This window comes from Monodon monoceros, unplaced genomic scaffold (assembly GCF_005190385.1).
Source record: "Monodon monoceros isolate NGI ecotype Baffin Bay Population unplaced genomic scaffold, NGI_Narwhal_1 Super_Scaffold_8, whole genome shotgun sequence".
NCBI classification, from domain to species: domain Eukaryota; kingdom Metazoa; phylum Chordata; class Mammalia; order Artiodactyla; family Monodontidae; genus Monodon; species Monodon monoceros.
In genome coordinates, this window is record NW_021703785.1 from 40,145,924 (window position 1) to 40,169,754 (window position 23,831).

At 34.3% G+C, this 23,831-nt stretch overlaps 1 protein-coding gene across 2 annotated transcripts in view; it reads right to left on the minus strand.

Annotated features, from left to right (window-relative positions):
* The window catches only part of KLHL1 (kelch like family member 1), a 370,292-nt gene extending 348,874 nt beyond the window's left edge, over positions 1 to 21,418 (minus strand). For both annotated transcript variants that reach the window (XM_029210217.1, XM_029210216.1), the window contains exon 1: positions 20,120 to 21,418. In XM_029210217.1, coding sequence (XP_029066050.1) covers positions 20,120 to 20,622 — 503 coding nt within the window. In that variant the 5' untranslated portion in view covers positions 20,623 to 21,418. The remainder of the gene's footprint in view (positions 1 to 20,119) is intronic.
* Positions 21,419 to 23,831: the final 2,413 nt, after the last annotated feature.

Sequence of the window (23,831 nt, forward strand, 5' to 3'; positions counted from 1 at the left end):
CCTGAGAAAACCAAAATTCAAAAAGAGTCATGTACCAAAATGTTCATTGCAGCTCTATTTACAATAGCCCGGAGATGGAAACAACCTAAGCGCCCTTCATCGGATGAATGGATAAAGAAAATGTGGCACATATATACAATGGAATATTACTCAGCCTTAAAAAGAAATGAAATTGAGCTATTTGTAATGAGATGGATAGACCTAGAGTCTGTCATACAGAGTGAAGTAAGTCAGAAAGAAAAAGACAAATACCGTATGCTAACACATATATATGGAATTTAAGGGGAAAAAAAATGTCATGAAGAACCTAGGGGTAAGACAGGAATAAAGACGCAGACCTACTGGAGAACGGACTTGAGGATATGGGGAGGGGGAGGGGTGAGCTTTGACAGGGCGAGAGAGAGTCATGGACATATACACACTAACAAACGTAGTAAGGTAGATAGCTAGGGGGAAGCAGCCGCAAGGCACAGGGATATTAGCTCGGTGCTTTGTGACAGCCTGGAGGGGTGGGATAGGGAGAGTGGGAGGGAGGGAGACGCAAGAGGGAAGACATATGGGAACATATGTATATGTATAACTGATTCACTTTGTTATAAAGCAGAAACTAACACACCATTGTAAAGCAATTATACCCCAATAAAGATGTTTAAAAAAATAAAAAAAATAAAGGGGAGAGAACACACCCAAATTCATTTTATGAGGCCAGCACCACCCTCATAGTATAGTGAAAACTAAATATAATGAATAAGAAAAAAATAATCCCTTGGTGAATGTTTTGGTATCTTAGAATATTTTAATGTCCTTATTTATCAGCTACATTATATATCTATAGTTTTAACTGCTTGGGTAATAATAATATGCATATTATAATATACATTATAATATGCAATAATAATATGCATTATTCTTAAAGTAAATATTTAATAAATTAAATTTTTTGCAACCTTTCTTAGCTTATTAATTTAAAAATATAATTGTAATCAAGTTCAATGTATCACATCAAGAACATAGAAAAGAATCTTATAATCTTCAGGAAACAAATGTAAAAATGTGGTATTTGACTTACCATGCTATTCTCTCTTACAAAGGCATTTACACATATAAACATGCATGTGGGGATGTTTTGTTTTTAGGTTTAATATAATGTGATCATATCTCACATGTTATTTTTACACACATCTCACACAAATTTTTACAAATTGCTCTATGCACCAAATACTAGTGTTTTCCAAGACATTCTAAATTTATTTATTCTTTTTCAAATTCTATATATTTTAATGACATATTTTGACATATATTTACATGATATATTTTATATGGTATATTTTACATGAAGGATACAAAATGATTTCTTGTCATTTTTCTATCAATGAGCAAGTGTGGGATGTGGGTCTTCCTTAACTTCTAGTGCTTTTATTTCTGAAGGATATATTCTCAAAATTTGTATTACTGAAAAAAAGGCTTTTATGTTTTTGTCACCAATAAATATTGTCCCATTGCTCTCTACACCCCCAAAAAATACAGCAAATTACATTCCCACCAGCAATAAAATATTTCTGATTATTTCTAACCTGTATATCACAAGTATATAAATTTAAGCCATTTACTTGTTTAATAGTGACTTGAGAATTATGATATAATTTCTACTTCAGATATATTTGTTATTTGAAAAAGATTAACCTATTTCATCATAAAGTTTCCATAATTATAATTTCAAGGAATTGTAATTTTTAATTTCAAGTGCAGCATCCTTCCTTCTTTCTAAATTTTTAACTGCCAAAATTTCTCTATCTAAAGAAAGCAAAGTCCAAAATAATTGCCAATTTACTTTCATACACTAAATTAAATGTATCTGCACTTATAAATAAAATATAATATTAAAAAAGAGGAGTTATATTTAACATCATACTGTAAGATAATTTTAGTCAATAAGAAATAATAATAAGGATGCTTCTAGAGATTGTGGCAATTACTGATTTTTCAGAAGTGATTGTATTACTTTGACATCCTTATGTGTATAGGTTGTTGATATTGCATCAGCTCACTCTGGTACATGTCTCTTTGTGCTGATTCCTGGACCAATGCAATTCTCCCACCTTGTAGAATATTGGATAAAGCTGTGTGAAATATAAAGCTGCTCATAACTTCATTTTCCTAAAGAATGTAGGAATTATTTTTATTCATAAAAACTCAACAGAGAAATAGAATTTTTATTCATTGAATTTAACATAGAAAATTATAGGCATGTGTGTGAATATTGAAAAACTTTTGAAGTAGTTTTAAATTCCGGGAAGCCCAAGCATTTGGTATTATCTCTTTGGTTCCAATAGCTTTTCTCTCAAATGAAATAATGTGTTGGGTATTTCAGAAGCATTGTACTCTTTGGAGAAGTTATTTACCACCTTAAATTAATAAATTAAAAAAGAAACATTTTAGTATTTGTCCATTTATATATGATTATTTATAAATTTTATTTTATATTATATATGGCCATATGTATTTATGTATAAATGTACTAATTTATATATAAATGTATAAATTAGTTAATTTATATACATATTATATATATTAAGATATATACATATTACATATACATTTATATGTAAATATATAAATTAGTTAATTTATCTATAAATTAAAGTTTATATCTAAATTTTACATGTAATGTATATACCCATAAATTTATCAATAAATTAAACAATTACAATATTAATGTTTCACCAAAAATGATTTATTGATATATATAGACTTGAGTGAGTTGTTTCCATTAATATACCTCATACTGATTTTCTTATGCCCTCTATTCATTGACAACATTGAGATCCCTCAAATCCAACTTTATTCCTGGACATATTCAGTCTTCCATAGATGATTCATCAAGCAATGTAGCTCCTGCCTTGAATTCCACATCTTCATCCAAGTTACTAAATTATTCTCATGGCCACATATTTCATGTTGTCACTATCCAGGTCTATGCTTCATGTGAAATCTGAAGTCCCAACATATTCTTCAACTAAAATTTTCTAAATTTTAATTCTTATAATTCCTTTACCTCACTACAACTCTTCCAAAAGGACTAAAAAATAATTAAAATATTTATGTCAGCTACTTATTGGACTCAGATTGTTCAAAACAAAAATTATTTTCTTCCCTCTAGTCTCCTGCATTGTCCACTTTGTAGAACAACAAAAAAATCCATTCATTTGCCCATCCAGAATTGTAGGAATCTTCTTGCCTCTCTCTCTTTTACAATTAAAAACTTCAATTAATGGACAATTGTGACATTTTATTTTCCATGTGCTTTCTTTCCTTCTGCCCCTTTTCTTAGTAATAGTTCCTCAGTAGAACTATTGTTTTAGCCTTTTAAGATGGCTATCTATTTTTAGTTTCATCCACCTTTTCTCTAATCTATCTTACATACTGTAACAGAAAAATTTTCTAAAGTTTGAATCTTGTCAGCTAGATTCATTGCTTCAAAATCACCATAAGTTAAATCCAAAGTTTTTAATATAATCTAGAAGAATTTTGGCTGTCTGGTCATGGTTTATAGCTCTGGCCAGATCACCTGACCAGTCTACTCAGGCATAGTCATGCTAATTTACTTGATATTTTTTCTTCTAATTAACAATTGTACACACTGATGCTGGTCTGAACTTACATTAAAACCCTTTTGAAGTTTTCTTTTTCTGTACCTTTAAAAATCCTTTTTAATATATATATTTAGTATAGCACTAGTTAAATTTCTATAATTACTTATCTGTTAATTTTTTATTACTAGTTTTTACTCTGTGGAAAAAAGGAGTTTTCTATACATCTTTGTATATCAAGAAGATGGCATATCTTCTGGAAAAGAATAACTAATTCAAAATAGTCTTCATTGAGTGAGAGACTATTTAATTTCTTCTTAAGGTACACTTGGCTCAGAGTATATACCTTAAGTGTTCAAAATAGAGATTAATTTATATCTTAAGGGCAGCCTAATTCACACTGCTGCTAGGGGTCAAGCTGAGTCAACTATAGGTTAAGATCTGTTGTCTTATGGAAGAGAGGCTAGATGACTTTAGATATAATGTATTTCTTGCCCTCTCTAATCATATTCCAATGAAAAAATGAGATAAGCAGCAATTTAAGTGACAATGGTGACATTTTTCTATAGTTTACTCTAGAACTTAAGTTTTCAAATGCCGAATCCAGTTTTCTTCCCACTGTAACATGAAACTGTGGGTGTCAACATATTAGAATAAGGCAAACAATATTAATTTAGAGAAATACATGCTGTACAAAATTATCAGTATTTATAGATCACACATATTTTCAGTATGTAGCATTATAAAGGCCAAAATTTTTTCTGGAGTTCATTCATGAATAAGAATCCAAATGTTTACCATACTTGGAGAAAATTTGGTATGAGGCAAATAAAATAATGTGAAAATATAGGAGTAAGAACAGATACAAGTGAGTCTTCAACTTTAGATAAGATTTCAAACAGATGTATCAATTTTAAGAAAGAAAAAATTACATTCAGAAAAAATTTTAAACTACCCATGACATTTTTCACAGAACTAGAACAAATAATCCTAAAATTTATATGGAACCATAAAAGACCCAGAATTGCCAAAGCAATCCTGAGGAAAAAGAACAAAGCAGAAGGCATAACCTCCTAGACTTCAGACATTACTACAAAGCTACAGTAATCTATATGGTAAGGTATTGGCACAAAAACAGACATATGAATCAATGGTACAGAATAGAAAGCCCAGAAATAAGCCCACACACCTGTGATCAATTAATCTTTGAAATAGAAGGCAAGAATATACAATGGTAAAAAGACAGTCTCTTCATCAAGTGGTGTCAGAAAAGTTGCACAGCCACAAGTAAATCAATGAAGTTCGAACACACCCTCACACTATACATAAAAATAAACTTGAAATAGCTTAAAGACTTAAACATAAGACATGACACCATAAAAGAAAACATGGACGAGAACACAGAAGAGATCATGGGCAAAATATTCTCTGAAATTGTACTAATGTTTTATTAGGTCAGTGTCCCAAGGCAATAGAAATAAAAACAAAAATAAACAAATGGGACTTAATCAAAATTACAAGTGTTTGCACAGCAAAGGAAACCATAAAAGAAACAAAAAGACAACCTACAGACTGGGAGAAAATATTTGCAAACCATGTAACTGACAAGGGCTTAATTTCCAAAATATACAAACACACAACTCAACAACAACAACAAAAAAAAGTGCAATTGAATAATGGGCAGAAGATCTAAATAGACATTTCTCCAAAAAAAGAAATACAGATGGCCAAAAGACATGTAAAAATATGCTTAACATCACTAATTATTAGAGAAATGCAAATCAAAATTACAATGATGTATCACCTCACGCCAGTCAGAATGGTTATGATTAAAAATATACAAATAACAAATGCTGGAAAGGGAGTGGAGAAAAGGGAACACTTGTACACTGTTGGTGGGAATGTAACTTGGTGTAGCCACTATGGAAAACAGTATGGAGGTTCCCCACAAAACTAAAAATAGAGCTACCATATGATCCAGCAATCACACTGTTGGGCATATATCCAGACAAACTTATAATTCAAAAAGATACATGCACCTCTATGTTCATAGCAGCACCATTCACAATAGCCAAGACATAGAAACAACCTAGATGTCCATTGAGAGAGGAATCAATAAAGGTGTGGTAGATATATACAATGGAATATTACTCAGCCATAAAAAAGAATGCAATAATGCCATTTGCAGCAGCATGGGATGTAACTAGAGATTATCATACTAAGTGAAGTAAGTCAGAAAGAGAAAGACAAATATCATATGATACCACTTATATGTGGAATTTAAAATATGACACAAATGAAACTATCTATGAAACAGAAACAGACTCACAGACATAGAGAATAGACTTGTGGTTGCCAACGGGGAGATGGGTAGGGGAGGGATTGAGTGGGAGTTTGGGGTTAGCACATGCAAACTGTTATATATGGAATGGATAAACAACAAGGTCCTACTCTATAACACAGGGAACTATATTCAATATCCTGTGATAAATCATAATAAAAAAATATAAAAATGAATATACATATATGTGTGTGTGTGTGTGCATGTGTGTGTGTATAAGCGAATCACTTTGCTGTAGAGCAGAAGTTGACACAACATTGTAAATCAACTACACTTCAATTTAAAAAAAGAAATAATTTTAAGTTGTGCTCTTTGATAGGCTCTTTAATAATACATATTTAATTTTACAATTGAAAAAGTATTCTTCTAATAAGAAATATATTTAAAAGTCACAGGCCATTATTAAGGAGAATAATTACAGGTAAATATTTTATATATGTTAGGACGAGAAATAAAGTGAAGAATGAGCTCTCTTTTCTCTGTGGGAGAATATGTTTAGTGGTGCTTCCAAGCCATCTGGTAAAATACAAAGAAGAATCAGAGATGAGAACAGCATAGCATTTCCTTTCTGTGTCCTTAAGGTAAAGCTGTGAATTGTACTGCTGTTCCTCTAGTATTAACAATGGAGATGGTTCCCACTGTCTCAAGATAAAAGTCCTTGTGGTCACACAGCAAGAACTTCTGAGCTTTCTTTGCAGAAAGCTTTCTTTGCTTGTATAAAACTATTCAGGTTTCTCTGGGCTTCCCTGGTGGCACAGTGGTTGAGAGTCTGCCTGCCGATGCAGGGGACGTGAGTTCATGCCCCGGTCAGGGAGGATCCCACATGCCGTGGAGCGGCTAGGCCCGTGAGCCATGGCTGCTGAGCCTGTGCATCCGGAGCCTGTGCTCCGCAATGGGAGAGGCCACAACAGTGAGAGGCCCGTGTACCGCAAACAAACAAACAAAAATTATTCAGTTTTCTCATCTGCTGTTAAGAAGAAGACAGCAAAAACTTAATGTGAATATTTCATTATCATGTTCTGCAAGGCAAATATCAATAGATGATTCCTTGAACCATGTATCAAATTCAAGAGGTGTGTTACTCCAATACATGATTCAAGGCAAATTAGAAGCAAATTTCTATTCAAAATATGAATAATCAACAAAATGGATGTTTATCTGACTTATAGTACTTGAATGTTAAAAAGAAATATACCATACAGTTGAGTTTCTTTGACTCATCATAACATATTTTTTCATTCAGTCATAAGTATTCAATGACCAGTTGTTTATTCCTTTGTTATGACATAAAGTATTACTCAATATGGCTATTATAAAAATGTTTTATCTATTTCCCATTAATCTATATATTGTGACCTTGATAGCACACTATTTTGATTAAAGTACCTTCATAATACATCTGGAATCAGTAAGTGTTAGTACTCAAATTTCTTAGCTTTTCTCAAAGTTGTTTTGTCTCTTTCTAGTTCCTTTGAATTTTTTAATGGATTTTAGAAAGAGCCTGTCAATTTGTACAAAAAAAAAGCACACATATGTTTTCTTGGGGGATGTGTACTATCTATAGATCAATTTGGGAAGAACTGACATCTCAATAATAGTAAGTTTTCTGACCCATGAACATAATATATCTTTCCATTATTTAGGTCTTTAATTACCATCAGCCTGATTTTATTGTTTTGAGCTTATGAGTTTTTCACATCTTTTGTCATAGGTATTCATAAGTATTTCATACTTTACTGATGTTACTATGAATACATTATTTTTGTAATTTCAATTACTAATTGTTCCTTGATGGTATATAAAAATACAATTGAATATTGTATATTGATTCTATATCCTGCATTGTGAAAAACTCTATCTTTTTTATAGATTCCATAATTTTTTTCTAATAAACAATTCTGTCTGCAAACAAAAAACATATTGTTTATTTCTATATAGATGATCAATTCCTGTACAAAGGAAAACTTTTCTTTTTCCTTTCCAATATAGATGCCTTTTATTTCTTTTTGTTTTCTTCTATTGAACTGACTGGCATCTCCAATACCACGTTGAACAAAAGTGGTGAGAGAAGACACCCTTATTTTTTCCAGATCTTAGAGGAAACACATTTAATCTTTCAACATTATGATGTTGGCTCTAGGTTTTTTATAGGTTCTCTTTATCAGATATATATTCTTTTCTCTGAGATATACTTTATCTAATATTGATACATCCATTCAGCTTTCTTTTGTTTAGTCTTAGCATGCTATGTATCTTTTCCATCTTTTTCTTTTTAACCATTTTTTTTAGTGTTTATTGTAAGCAAAATATACTTGGGTCTGGCTTTTTATACAAGTTAATAATCTTTGTCTTTAAATTATGGATGTATAGAGCTGCTACTTTAATATAATTCTTGATATAGTAAGGTTTCAGATTATAATTGTGCTGTGCGTTTTCTATTTGTCTCATCTTTGCTCCTGTTTTCTTTTTTTTGAGATTAATTGAATATTTTTTATGAGAGCATTTAATTTTTGTTGTATTGCTAGCTACTTATCATTGTTTTGTTAATTTAGTAGTTGCTTTAGGATTTCTAACATACTTCTGAGACTACCTTCAAATGATATACCACTTCACATTTAGTATAAGAACCTTGAAAAACGATACTTTCATTTCTTCCCTTGAGTCTTAATGCTGTAGGAGTCATGCGTATATCTTATGCATGTGATAAAAACCTCAAATTATACTGTTTTTTGTTTGTTTGTTTAACCACCATTTGTCTTCCAAATGTTCCAGATTTATATAATCAAGAATAACCTTAAATGTTTACACATGTAGTTACCATTTCAGGTGGTTTTCATTCCTTTCTGCCAACTGGTGTCATTTTCCTTGTGCCTGAAGGACTTTAAAATTTCTTATAGAGCATGTTTCCTGCTGACGAATTGTTGCAACTATTCTATGCCAGAAAAAATTTTTAATATCACTCTCACTTTGAAAAACATTTTGAGTATATATAGGACTTCATATGGGCAGGGTTTTTTTATAGTGCCAAAAAGATGTTGTTCCACCTATCACTTGCATCTTTTTCAATGAAAAATGATCCATTATTCTTATTTTTATCCCTCTCTGCATAACATGTGTTTTCTCTGTAAACTCTGATATTTTTTATATTTATCGTTCATTTTGAGAATTTGATTAAAATGTGACTTATGGTAGTTTTCATGTTTCTTGTGTTTAGAATTCATTAAGATTATTGAATCTATGGGTTTATACTTTTCATAAAATTTGAAACCTTTCTGCCATTATTTCTTTTTTAATTTAATTTAATTTTTTATATGGCAGGTTCTTATCAGTTATCTATTTTATACATATGAGTGTATATATGTCCATCCCAATCTCCCAATTCATCCCATCACCACCACCCCTCCCCCCACTTCCCCCCCTCGGTGTCCATATATTTTTTCTCTACCTCTGTGTCTATATTTCTGCTGCAAACTGGTTCATCTGTACCATTTTTCTAGATTCCACATATATGAGTTAGTATACGATATTTGTTTTCTCTTTCTGACTTACTCCACTCTGCATGACAGTCTCTAGGTCCATCCACGTCTCTACAAATGACCTAATTTCGTTTCTTTTTATGGCTGAAAAATATTCCATTGAATATATATACCACACCATCTTTATCCATTCGTCTGTTGATGAGAATTTAGATGCCTCCATGACCTGGCTATTGTAAATAGTGCTGCAGTGAACATTGGGGGGCATGTGTCTTTTTGAATTATGGTTTTCTCTGGGTATATGCCCAGTAGTGAGATTGCTGGGTTATATAGTAATTCTATTTCTAGTTTCTTAAGGAAACTCCATACTGTTCTCCATAGTGACTGTATCAATTTACATTCCCACCAACAGTGCAAGAGGGTTCCCTTTTCTCCACACCATCCCCCGCATTTGTTGTTTGTAGATTTTCTTATGATGCCCATTCTAACTGGTATGAGATGATACCTCATCGTAGTTTTGATTTGCATTTCTCTAATATTAGTGATGTTGAGCATCTTTTCATGTGCCTCTTGGTCATCTGTATATCTTCTTTGGAGAAATGTCTATTTAGGTCTTCAGCCCATTTTTTGATTGGGTTGCTTGTTGTTTTAATATTGAGCTGCATGGGTGGTTTATATATTTTGGAGATTAACCCTTTGTCTGTTGATTCATTTGCAAATATTTTGCTGTGCAAAAGCTTTTAAGTTTCTATAGGTCCCATTTGTTTATTTTTGTTTTTATTTCCATTACTCTAGGAGGTGGATCAAAAGAGACCTTGCTGTGATTTATGTCAAAGGGTGTTCTTCCTATATTTTCCTCAAAGAGTTTTATAGTGTGCGGTCATAGCTTTAGGTCTTTAATCCATTTGAGTTTATTTTTGTGTATGGTGTTAGGGAGTGTTCTAATTTCATTCTTTTACAGGTAGCTGTCCAGTTTTCCCAGCACCACTTATTGAAAAGACTGTCTTTTCTCCAATGTATATCCTTGCCTCTTTTGTCATATATTAGTTGACCATACATGCATGGGTTTATCTCTGGGCTTTCTATCCAGTTCCATTGATCTATATTTCTGTTTTTGTGCCAGTACCATATTGTCTTGATTACTGTAGCTTTGTACTGTAGTCTAAAGTCAGGGGGTCTGATTCCTCCAGCTCCATTTTTTTTTTTTTTTTTCCATCAAGATTGTTTGGCTTTCTGGGGTCTTTTGTGTCTCCATACAAATTTTAAGATTTTTTTGTTCTAGTTCTGCAAAAAATGCCATTGGTAATTTGATAGGGATTGCATTTAATCTGTAGACTGCTTTGGCTAGTACAGTCATTTTCACAATATTGACTTTTCCAATCCAAGACCATGCTATATCTCTCCATCTGTTTGTGTCATCTTTGATTTTTTTCATCAGTGTTTTATAGTTTTATAGTTTTCTGATTACAGGCCTTTTACCTCCTTAGGTAGGTTTATTCCTAGGTATTTTATTCTTTGTGTTGCAATGGTGAATGGGATTGTTTAACTAATTTTTCCTTCTGATCTTTCATTGTTAGTGTATAGGAATGCAAGAGATTTCTGTGCATTAGTTTTGTATCCTGCAACTTTACCAAATTCATTGATTAGCTCTAGTAATTTTCTGGTGGCATCGTTAGGACTCTCTCTGTATAGTATCATGTCATCTGCAAACAGTGACAGTTTTACTTCTTCTTTTCCAATTTGTATTCATTTTGTTTCTTTTTCTTCTCTGATTGCAGTGGCTAGGACTTCCAGAACCATGTTGAATAAGAGTGGCAAGAGTGGACATCCTTGTCTTGTTCCTGATCTTAGAGGAAATGCTTTCAGTCTTTCACCATTGAGAATGATGTTTGCTCTGGGTTTGTTGTATATGGCCTTTATTATGTTGAGGTAGGTTCCCTCTATGCCCACTTTCTGGAGAGTTTTCATCAAAAATGGATGTAGAATTTTGTCTAAAGCTTTTTCTGCATCTATTGAGACTATCATATGGTTTTTATCCTTCAGTTTGTTAATATGGTGTATCACATTAATTGATTTGTACATATTGAAGAATCCCTGTCCTCTTTGTCTCCTGTAATAATCTTTATTTTAAGGTCTATTTTATCTGATATGAGAATTGCTACTCCAGATTTCTTTTGATTTGAATTTGCACGGAATAACTTTTTCCATCCCCTCACTTTCAGTCTGTATGTGTCCCTAGGTCTGAAGTGGGTTTCTTGTAGACAGCATATATACGGGTCTTGTTTTTGTATCCATTCAATGAGCCTGGGTCTTTTGGTTGGAGCATTTAATCCATTCACATTTAAGGTGATTATCAATATGCATGTTCCTATTACAATTTTCTTATATTATTTTGTGTTTGCTTTTGTAGGTCCTTTTCTTCTCTTGTGTTTTCCACTTAGAGAAGTTCCTTTCATCTTTGTTGTAGAGCTGGTTTGGTGGTGCTGAATTCTCTTAGCTTTTGCTGGTCTGTAAAGCTTTTGATTTCTCCATCTAATCTGAATGAGATCCTTGCTGGGTAGAGTAATCTTGGTTACAGGTTCTTCCCTTTCATCACGTTAAATATATCATGTCACTCCCTTCTGGCTTGTAGAGTTTCTGCTGAGAAATCAGCTGTTAACCTTATGGGAGTTACCTTGTATGTTATTTGTCATTTTTCCCTTGTTGCTTTTAATAATTTTTCTTTAATTTTTGTCAGTTTGATTACTATGTGTCTCAACATTTTTATCCTTGGATTTATCCTGCCTGGGACTCTCTGCACTTCCTGGACTTAGGTAGCAATTTCCTTTCCCATGTTAGGGAAGTTTTTGACTATAATCTCTTCAAATATTTTCTCAGGTCCTTTCTCTCTCTCTTCTCCTTCTGGGACCCCTATAAGGTGAATGGTGGTGTGTTTAATGTTGTCCCAGTGGTCTCTTAAGCTCTCTTCCTTTGTTTTCATTCTTTTTTTCTTTATTCTGTTCTGCAGCAGTGAATTCCACCTTTCTGTTTTCCAGGTCAGTTATCCATCCTTCTGCCTCAGTTATTCTGCTATTGATTCCTTCTAGTGTATTTTTCTTTGCAGTTACTGTATTGTTCATCTCAGTTTTTTTGTTCTGTAATTCTTCTAGGTCTTTGTTAAACATTTCTTGCATCTTCTTGACCTTTGTCTCCATTCTTTCTCTGAGGTCCTGGATCATCTTCACTAGCATTATTCTGAATTCTTTTTCTGGATGGTTGCCTATCTCCAATTCATTTAATTGCTTTTCTGGGGTTTATCTTGTTCCTTCATCTGGTACATAGTTCTTTGCCTTTTCATTTTATCTCTCGTTCTGTGAATGTGGTTTTCATTCCACAGGCTGCAGGATTGTAGTTTTTCTTGCTTCTTCTGTCTGGCCTCTGGTGGTTGAAGCTATCTAAGAGGCTTGTGCAAACTTCCTAATTGGAGGCATTGGTGGTGGGTAGAGCTGGGTGTTGCTCTGGTGGGCTGAGCTCAGTATAATCAGAATCTACTAAAGAAATAAACCAAACCAAATCACATACTTTATTGTAGATACAAATAGATTTTGGCATTCACCTCTTGAAGAACTATAAAATAGTTGTATTGTATTCTCCCTTCCTTTGTAGTATAAACTCTCGCAATTTTCTGGTCCCATTTTTAAAGTTTTTCTATCATATTTCAGCCAAGATGAAAATGCTGATTTACATGGGTAAACATCTAGCAATATCAGTAAGAAGAAAGGAGTCCAAATGATCCACCAAGATACAGTGTCACAAACAAGTATGATAGGAAATTAAGCTGAATGATTTTCTATGAGAAATTATCAGAGTTGGACTAAGGCTGCCTAGGCGATGGGAAAAGCTGAATTTAGAATTAATATCAACTGATTCCACTCTTTACTATTATTGATGACCCTCAGATTACTTTTAAGTACCATTTCTGTGACATGATCTTCAGCCAAAATGATCTGTCTCATTTGCTTACCATTCAAAATGACATTTTCCTGGGATCCTAAAATCATAGTACACATTTTCTCTGGTCAAGTTAAACTTTGTAATGCTTTCGTAAGTACTTAGATCAATCTGTTTTCAAGTCCTGGCCAGAAAAGTCAGCAAAGGTAGTTAGCATCAAACCTATATTGTTCAATAGATTTTCTTTTCTTTTCTTTTTTTTTGCTGTACGCGGGCCTCTCACTGTTGTGGCCTCTCCTGTTGTGGAGCACAGGCTCCGCACATGCAGGCCTAGCAGCCATGGCTCACGGGCCTAGCCGCTCTGCGGCATGTGTGATCTTCCCGGACCGGGGCACAAACCTGTGTCCTCTGCATCAGCAGGCGGACTCTCATCCACTGCGCCACCAGGGAAGCCCTTCTTTTTTTAATCTATACTTGACATAAGATTTTGAAATAGTTAATTCTGCTCAGATTATCTGTGTCTATATAGGATGTTTTCTTCAAAGTTTTGAATAACCTTATCTTAAATGCAGAAAGGTAAATTAATTATTATCTGGTCTAAACTAATATGTAAATTCCAGAGCATTTGTTTTTACAGCTACTACAAAAATACCTACAGTTATTTTGGATGTTAAAATAAATCAAAAGAGACTCATTACTATGAGACTCTGTTTAAAATGTTGTCATTTTCATGTTCAGAAACTTGACATAACTCTAAAATACCCTGCAGGTCTAAGTTTTCTGTAAATTCTATAAGAGCTCTTGGTCAAAAACAATGAAATTTGAATTAACATGTACTTGTTAGAAGCATATCACCCTCCAGATACACAAATGATCTTTTGAGACTTAGGAAAAATAAACCAATGAAATAAATATCTGATCAATAGTATATTCTATATTAACCAAATGTTGGATAGGGAGGATTTCTTTAATATTTTTAAATTATTTAAAGTAGTACCTTAAAGTGGTTAATGATATAGTTTACAAAGTATTCATTAGCAATTTATCAAAGAAAGCCAGAATGTGGTTCTTCAATTAGTGTAGAGGTTTTATTGTTTGTTATAATTAAGAGTTCTATTTATTTCATCTTGCATTTATTGGGTTGGCCAAAAGGTCTGTTTGGGTTTTTCCACAAGATGTTACAGAAAAACTAGAATGAACTTCTTGGCTAACCCAATATACTCACATCTTTATCTCAGATAGCTGTGGAGTTTTGTGTACCTGAAAATCCAGCCTAGTGATCTTATTACCTTTTCTTTTATGATCTTCTTAGTTTGCCTGAAGCAAATTTGCTCAGAGGGGAGGGCACCTGGAAATTGTGGACCTCTTTGCAAACAATATATAATATTGGTAAACCCATCCTAAATTAAGTAAAAAAAAAAAAAACTTTCCCCAAACAAGCTATTGTCTTTTGCTAGTTCTGACTTAAATGCTAATAGGCTGTATAATACCCAAGCCTAGAATAAATCAGTAAGGAAGACATAAAATTGAGTAAAATCACGCTATACACTTTTTCACTAAGAAATTGAGGTCATAGGGAAAATATGAACATTATTTTAATTTAGTGTTCATAGAAGAATAGTTTGAGAACTACTTTCCTGAAGAAATAGCCCTTTGCCATTTCTTAAATTTTTCTTTTTTCTTTTGACTGAAGCAAGGCTGCTTTCTTTTTATTCTAAACAAATACGACCATGTGATTCTAATGGTATATGCTCTCTGTCTGTGACACCTCTCTTTATCAATTGTTCTGAACTTCAGAAGGAGAGTTTCTATCATTATGCTCTCTTTTGGATTCCAAATTTAAATAATTTTTCCCTATCTAGGTTACTTCCTCATACTTTTGTTTAATTAAAAAGTAAAATACACTGAATGAACCATAATTCAGGAAATAACTGAATGTTTTTTAACTTGGGCCAAGTCCTCCTTGACTGATCCTTCTCAGGCATTGTCCATCACTATCATTTTAAAGAATGTATTTAAACATTCAGACACAAGCATAATTTCCACCAGAGGAACAAGAGAACTGCTTCAGCATAATCTTGGTTGGAGCCTCTTTTCTTCTGTTTTGTTTCTTTAAACAGAGGTAAAGAAGAGTTGGCAAAATCACCTGGAATATGGTGTCAGGAGTCAGAATGCAAGGATTAAAAATCTAGCTGTACTACTTACAGTCCTGTGGTTTGGGGCAACTTAATTACCTGTCTATATCTCAGTTTTCTCATAATCATAAAATGATTATGTAATCATTTTAACAAAGGGATCCATAATTGTACCAGAATCATAGGGCTGTTCTGAATATTAAATTCCACAATATAAATATTCAGCTTGATATCTGGAAGACAGCAAGCTCTTAATCAATGTCACTCATTATGATTATGACAAATATGTATTCACTCAGTGATATTTATTGAGTAACTACATGCTCTATGATAGGGATAAAATAATGAGCAAAACAGAAACATCTTGTCCACTGGGCAATTGTAGTTAAAGACAAACAAAAAAGGAAACATGGATATTAATATATGGCTTCAATAAGAAATTGAAGACAGAGAACACTTACTCTAAGAACATAAAATAAGGGAATAAAATAAATTTTAAAAATTTTAAATGATTTTTCCTGGGGGATCAATGAACACTTCTTTAAGAAAGGTACAGAACTTTTATTCAAGACATCTTGGTAATGAATAAGAATGAATACAGAAAAGGGTGGATTGAGGGAAGGAGAACCACTATGTAATAAGGAAAGGAATTAATTTTGTGAGGCCCAAAGGCAGAGAAAAATGGTAAAGAAGAACGTTGCCTGTGGAAGACAGGGGAGAATGGTGGGGTTGTGATGAGTGAAGGACCTGGATGGCAGACAAGGGTCAGCTCTTTCAGGGCCTAACTGACCAGGAGATAGAGTGCGGTAAGAGTGGTGGAAATGCTTTGAAAAATAAAAGGAGAGCCAGGATATGGGGAAAAACTTTAGATTTTTATCTTATAAATTTTCATTGACTCTGGTGTGGAGAAAGGATTACAGGTGGCAAAATCAATTAGGAAAGAGGATGCAGATGGCAGTTGCAGAAGTTGAGTTGAAAGATGACAGTATTTTAAAAGTAGGTGTGGACAATGGATATGGAGAGATGTGAGGCAGACATAGGGGAGGACATTTTTGAAGGAAAAGTGACAGGGCTTGGTGGAATATTGAAAATCAGGGGAAAGAGAATTCTGGTAAATATGATCCTGGATTTCTGGCTTGCACAACCTAATGTATGGCGAGCTATTCTCTGAGATAGAGAAGAAGAAAATTGAGCAAGAGAGAAGGGAGATTATGAGCTCAATTTTGTGTGTGCTGTATTTATATTGTATCTGTGATATCTACCAGAAATGTCAAGTGGATGTGTGAGACCTGAGTTCATGGGGGAGGTGGGGGGAGAGGGGGTTGTGGGTGTGGGGAGGCAGAGTCTAGGTTTTGAGATGCAGCTCTAAAATACAGTTTATGGGTGGTAACTGAAACCATGGAAATAGATGCCTGCACTCTGTGAGAACTGAGAAAACTAAAAAAGCAAGTAGTTAAACACGACATCTTTTCTCCTACTCACATCACTATAAACTGCAAGAATAGAAATATTTCTCTTTGGTTTCTTAGTTTACTACATATAGAATTTTAGACGAAAAATATGCATATCAAAAATATATAGTGATCTGAATGGCTAGGAAATGATACACTCTCCAAAAATTACATTCAGACAGTAAAGTAGAAAAAATAAATGATTAATAGCATAGGGCAAGAGCCTATTACTGTAAGAGTTAGGATTCTTAATGGTGTCATGGTTAAGGTAGTAGAATACTGAGATTTGTTTATGTGTGTCTGGTGGAGTGGGATAAGATAAAGGCTGGGTTTCAGCAGTAATTCAGTTTACTACTGTCTTATTGCTACCTTTATGTTTCAACTCCATGATAATTTGACCTTTCCAGAATTCTGAGATTAAGAGCAGCTTTCTGCTGAGCAACTTCCAGCTGCTGTTTGAACAACAAATAAAACCAACTGAGCTACTTATGCTTATCTAAAACAATGTTCTTAACTAGTATGAGACCAAATGAATAAAGAGAATATCAGAAAATGAAGGAAGAGAAAAAGAGCCAACTCTTTTTTATATGTGAAGATTAATTTAGCATAATGGTCAGAAATGATGAAACAAAATGTTAAATATCAAATGTGATATCACAGAACGGTGATAGAGTAATGACCCAAGTAATCAAAATGATCATGCAAGTTTATATACTTCATGTGTTCATTGGTCATTATGAACAATATGTAGATTTCCTGCATGGATTATGATAGAAACCAAAGTAAATCCACATTACTGAATTATTTTACATATTGTTTTCCATTCCATACTTAACTTTGGAAATGCTGTCCTTTCTGGGAAATGAACATTATTCTTACTGCGTATTATAATAATATATATTGATAATAGCTTATTGCTTAGTTTAGTAGCATGTTGTCAATCAATCATGAGCACAGAACCAGTAGTCTATGAATGTTTAGGAACATATAAAGTCCATGAAAATACTATCAGTGTTGACTGATTTGTCCAGTGAGAAATTAAAATTTAACTAAAGGATTTAAGCATGAATAAGAATTTTAAAATAAAATTAGACCTGATTTTCAATATTTTACACATGTAAGCCCTCAATGGAAACCCTCATTCCAAAAGTAAATATGATTTGGGGTGGCACTTGGCTTATTTTCAGAATTCTTTCCATTTACAACCCTTTGTGTGTATAAACACTGATGTATATTCAAAAGTAAGGGATTGGAAGTTAAATCTGATGGATGTTTCATCCCTAACTGAGGTTATTAGTTATTAGTTTTATTTTTTAATTTATTATATTTTCTATTTCCAAATTGTCCAATTTACATGAAAGTCTTCTGAAATTACTCATGCCAAGTATGCCTTATTTACTTAAAACTGTATTTTTATAAAGAAAATTTTTTAAATTATTAAACATTAATATTCCCAGAAAGTCAGATATTTGAGCTGATTTGAAGACTCAAAACTGAAAGAAAAAGACTCAAAACTGAAACTAAAACTGAAACTGAAAAAAAAAGACTCAAGACTGAAAAACAAATCTATTTATTCCCTGAACTGTCTGAGACACAAAAATATCAATTTCAATAAAATAGTAATTAGTAAATGTTTAACCTAACTGGTTTTCTTTTAAATATATAAGGTGAATTGTTAAATGTTTATGAATGATTTCCTAAAACTAAAAAATTACATTTCCTCAACTAAAGGAGGTAAAGCCCAACATATTTTATTTTTAAAAATGATCTAAAACTATAGGTCACTAGTGAATACATAAATCAAATAACTTCATAGTATTAATAGTACCCAAAATTATAATCATTTTGGTAAATTATCTTAATTGATTGAATAATAGATAAATTTATATTTAATCGCCTATATATGGAAAAAACTTTCTCATACTCGAAAATTGCAAATTAAATTTCTTTGTCTTTAAAATCATAATGTTACATATTGTCATCACATATTAGATTATGTTCAAGGCTCTTAAAATTCAAATCCACATAATCCATATAATTGAAATTTTTTAAGGATAATTTTTGTATCTTTAACTTCACATTTGTCAACATAATTGAAGACCACTTATGGTATTATTTTGTTTTATGTGTTCTTTTTGTGACTTAACTTTATAAAAAGTTGATTCAATCAAGCAAAAGTTTAAAACATTGTTTCTGTTTCTAAGTTTTATTTTTACTGAAAGGTAAATTTTATTAAAATTTCATTATTATTTTCCTATATCTCTCCTGTATTTCTTCTTCAATAATATATTCTGATATATGAATTTAAATGCAAATCTTTTCGTATCATCACTATACGCCAAAAGTAGTAATGATCTAGTGTAGAATGAATCAATTCTTTGAAAATGTCAAACTCAGAAGGAGGTTATGTGTGCGAAGGTTTTCTATAAGTCTTGAAGGTAGAAGAACTGTGCTCAAAGAAGTGTAATATTAGATATAAACAAGAAATAAATGTTGACCTGCTCACTAAGAATACACAGTTCCATGCCGAGACAATGAATCAGGACAGAAAAGTGCAAAGGGCATTAGCAAGAGTTTAATTCTAAGACTTTAAATAAAGCAAAGGTGTTCATAAAGTAGGATAAAAAGGGAAGTTAGGATAGAGAATAGTAACACTGTCCTTCATGGAGAAAAAAAAGAGAGAAGATAATCTTGCTGTCTGGTGGCCTACTGTCCACCTCATTACTCCTGGAATATAGATTCAAGCCACAGGGATCCTAGGTAACCTGCCAAGTCAGTTTCTAGGCCAGTATATGAGATGTATTTGAATGGTGTTTAAAGGAAGTTCCTCCTCATATCAAATAACTGGGAGACTGATGTATGTAATTTAATGACAGAAGATGACAGAAGAATACTACAACCTCAGAAATATGAGAACCACTCTACATGGAGAGTTATCAAAATGCATATATATTCAATATGTGATTAAGCTCTGAAAACTTGGGGAAAGAAAAGCAATATGCATGAGCCAATAGAAACTAAGGAGGAAACTTTTAATGAGGTTGCAACTTGAGTAATAAAAACCGGGTGGGCATCTCTTAACCAAAATTTTCAACTTGAAACGTTTGAGAATTAGTAACTACCCAGAGCGCACAGGGTGGGGGGAAACGAGTGGAAATTGAGGAATGCTTGGATGTCCCATGGGGACTTACTGTACCTGTGTCCACATCCTTCACCTGTTGCCTGGCTCGAGTTGGCCGGTTCCACTTTGAGCTCTTGCAAGACAAGCCCTTTTTCGTGTGGTCCAGGAAAGTCCATGCCTGGCACCTCCTCCTCTTCTAGGGACTCCACGTAGAAGAGAGTCCTGGCCGGCTGGTGGGTGCCCTGCCCGGGCGCCCCTTGCTGCAGCCTCGTGGCCACTGGCAGCAGGGTGCCATTCAGTGGGTTGAAGGAAGAGGAGGAAGAGGACGGGGAGGCAGAAGAAGAAGAGGAGGAAGAAGAGGAAGGCTTCTTCCAGAAAGTGCTCACGCTGCCCTTCTCTTGGCTTTTGAGCGGGCGGCTCTGGCTGGGTCCCCAGTGCTCGAAGCTGCTGCTGCCGTCTTCTTGCAGGCAGCTGCCCCCGGCCGGAGCGCCGGGGGACTGCGACGGGTGGCTGAAGAGTTTCCAGCGGAGTCGCAGGATATGCTTCACATCAAAATCTTTTCGCCCAGAGCCTGACATGCTTGACGCAAGGAAGGCAAAGGGGCTTCAGCGGATGCAGGAGTAGACGGGTCAGTGGGTGGGGGAGGCCAACGGAGCCTGGGGTTGGAGGAGGGGGAGGGAGGCGCCCTCTGCACCCTGGCAACAGACGGGACCAGGCGGCTGCGCGCCCTGCCAGGCGACGAGCGGAGCGCGGACAGCAGAGCCGCGCGGCTCAGCGGCGGTCAGGTCCGCAGGACCCGCGCGTGGTGAGCTCAACGGCCGGGAGCAGAGGAAGGAGCTGGATGCAGAGGGCTGAGAATCCCCGATCTCCTTGCGGGGTCCCCGTGGTTACCGCGCGGGGAGGGACGACCCTGATGCTGGAGATGGGCGAGGGAGAGAGGTCTGCGCGCTCCGAAGCTTCGGAGGCAGCGACAGCTGGATACACCTCCCTGGCAAGCACCAGTGGCAGAGCCTCAGTGGAGAAGCTGTCGGCTCCCCTATCCTTGCAGCTTAGAGTTCAGTTCCTGGGGAGCGCAGAGAGAAAGATCCCCAAGTCGCGAAGAAGCGCACCCCCCTCCCCTCCGCCTTCTCGTTGCACCTGCGCTCCTGTCACTGGTCTCTCGGAGGATGCTCTGAGAGCTTGCTCTGAGAAAGTCAAATGCCTTCTGAAAGGCGAGAAGGGGTGGTTTTATCTAGTCAGTTTGTAAAAGAGAAAAAAAAAATCTATTCCAGAAAATATAGGAAGGCAAAAAGAAAAGCCCGCTCCGGTAAAGCTGTCAAGGTCCTCACAGTACAATTTTCTCTCTGCCTCAGCGCCTCCTCCTCCAGCGTCAGTGACGCAGATGTGCACTGGGGCCTATACGGAGAGACGGAGGGAGGGAGGGAAGGCTTCAATCTTCTTTATGCAAGTGTGTCTGCTGCTCTTATTGTCCCCTTGCGTGGGTCCTGTCACCTTTGTTCATTCTCTTTCCTCACTACATTACTATGTAGCAATAAAAGTAAAACAAACAGGCAATATGCTTTAGCATCAGTAGACATCAAACATGAATCATGGCAGCGTAAACTTAACAGGCTGCCATCGGTTTTCAGGTTGCAGGTTAATGGCTTGAATTATTTAATAAACCACATGCTTTAACCTTTAGCCTTAGTTTCTCTGTAGTGAGAAGAAAGAAAGGAGGATGTTGGCGTCAAAGTGTGATGATGCCACCATTCTGACAATTACATTGTGATTCTGCCATTAATGCACTCAGGCAGTGCTTCACCCTGGGGGCCAGAGGCACGCAGTAGAAATCTGAAGATGGGCATCTTAGCGCAGGGGACGAGTATTGCAAAATCAGTGTATTTGGTGCGTCGCCTTAGAATGAAAGCTGTTCTGTAAACCAAGAAGTGTAATAAAATAAAATAAAATTTCAAGGCATAACCTTCTAGTACATAAATCATGATATAAAATGTATGGAAGAATTTAGGCAATAAATGAGTATATCCAAAGGCTACTATTCTGCAAAAATCTCTTGTTTGAAGAAGGAAAGATGTGTTTTTCCTTATATTTAGAATGATGAGGATTATGATCCCTTTCTAGCTATGACTACTTAGAAATTTTTCAGCTTTTCCTTTAATGAGCAATTAAAATAGAACCCAGGCACTTTTGCTAAAGCTAAACTGGGGTCAAAGAAATAGTAGTTTCCTTAACTCAACAAGGAATATGGTTGTTTAATGAAATGAAATTCACAGAAATTTATGAAATCCAAAGCTTCAGCAACCCCCAACAGGTCACGGAAAGACAGAAATCAAAGATTAAAGTGCAGTTATATTCCTGTTCTGTTACCCCATTGTTGAGCAGTAAATTTAAACAGAAACTGAAGCTAAATTTTAAGTCCTTCCTAGACAAAGTTGGACATTTTAATAAAACAAGAAATTAAGCACACAAAATCCCTACTTTAGAGGAAGAAAAATCACTATTGTGCATTTTAAATATTGATTTATGCCACAACAGCTGGACTGCAATCCCCTGTGCCTTGGTTTTTTTTCTTTCAGTATTCAGTGTTTAAATAAAAAAAACCAAAAAGCCCTTTAAAGCAAACAATGGTGACAGATCATTTTTATCCAAGAACTGAATCAAGTAAGTATTTCCCTTAGGGAAGAAAACAGTGTATGAAAAATTACGCATCACAAGCAGGACAGAGAAAACTTTCCATCAGAGGTAATATAGAAATATGAAGTGTATATAATTAACTGACTTTTGTAGAAATTGAGGCTTCATGGATTTTCTAAATTGATGTAATTTAACTTAAGTAATATAAAATGTATAATACAAATATATTTATATTTTATAAATATAATATAATATAGCATAAGTGATATGTCTGTTATATCTATAGTTTCTTCCTTAATTAGTACCTATAACTTTAAAAACTGTAATATAAAATTCATTTTTGTTGTTATTCTAAAATTCCATTTTGTATTCCCTTTTACTTTGCAATTCTGATATTATTATCATACAGTTTAAAAGTTATCTGTTCAAAGGTCAGTAACTTCTATGACCCAAAAGAAATGTAATATTGAGTTTTAGTATAAAGGAACATGAATTAAAATATTGTCATTTTTTAACAGATGGTGATTATATATTGATTATATATATATATATTTTTAATTTTAGTGTTATATTCTATTATTGAGATGGAAGGAAGGAAGGAAGGAAAGATGAAGTAATAAAGGAAGGAAGGAAGAAAGGAAGGAAAATGAAGGAGAAAGAAAGAGAGAGAGAGAAGGAGGAAGGAAGGAAAAGAAAAAATAATTTACTAAGATAGCATGACTAACATTTACATATTGTTAGAAAGCTCCTTGAAAAAAATATACCTTGTCATATATTGCACTCATTCATTTATTTATCCACTACTCAAACTAAAAAATTTTAACTTAGCACTTACAGCACATTAGGTCTAATGCCAAGTAGTAGCAAATATGGAAGAATTAGGTTCCTTGCAGCTGGCTGTAAGAGCTAACAAAGGATGATATTTTAGCCAGTTATAATTTGTAATCTACTTCTGAGTCGATTAAATTATGATTTAAGATAGCCAAGATTATAAGGAACAGGGCATAGACATAATAAATTTCACTTTTTAAGTATTCTAACAATCACATTACACTTTCCTTTAAAGACAAAATCAATTCAATTTTTCTAATCCTGTTTAATTAAATTGAACTGTCATTTCAGTCAATTAGGGTCTTTCAAATGACCCTAATTGCCA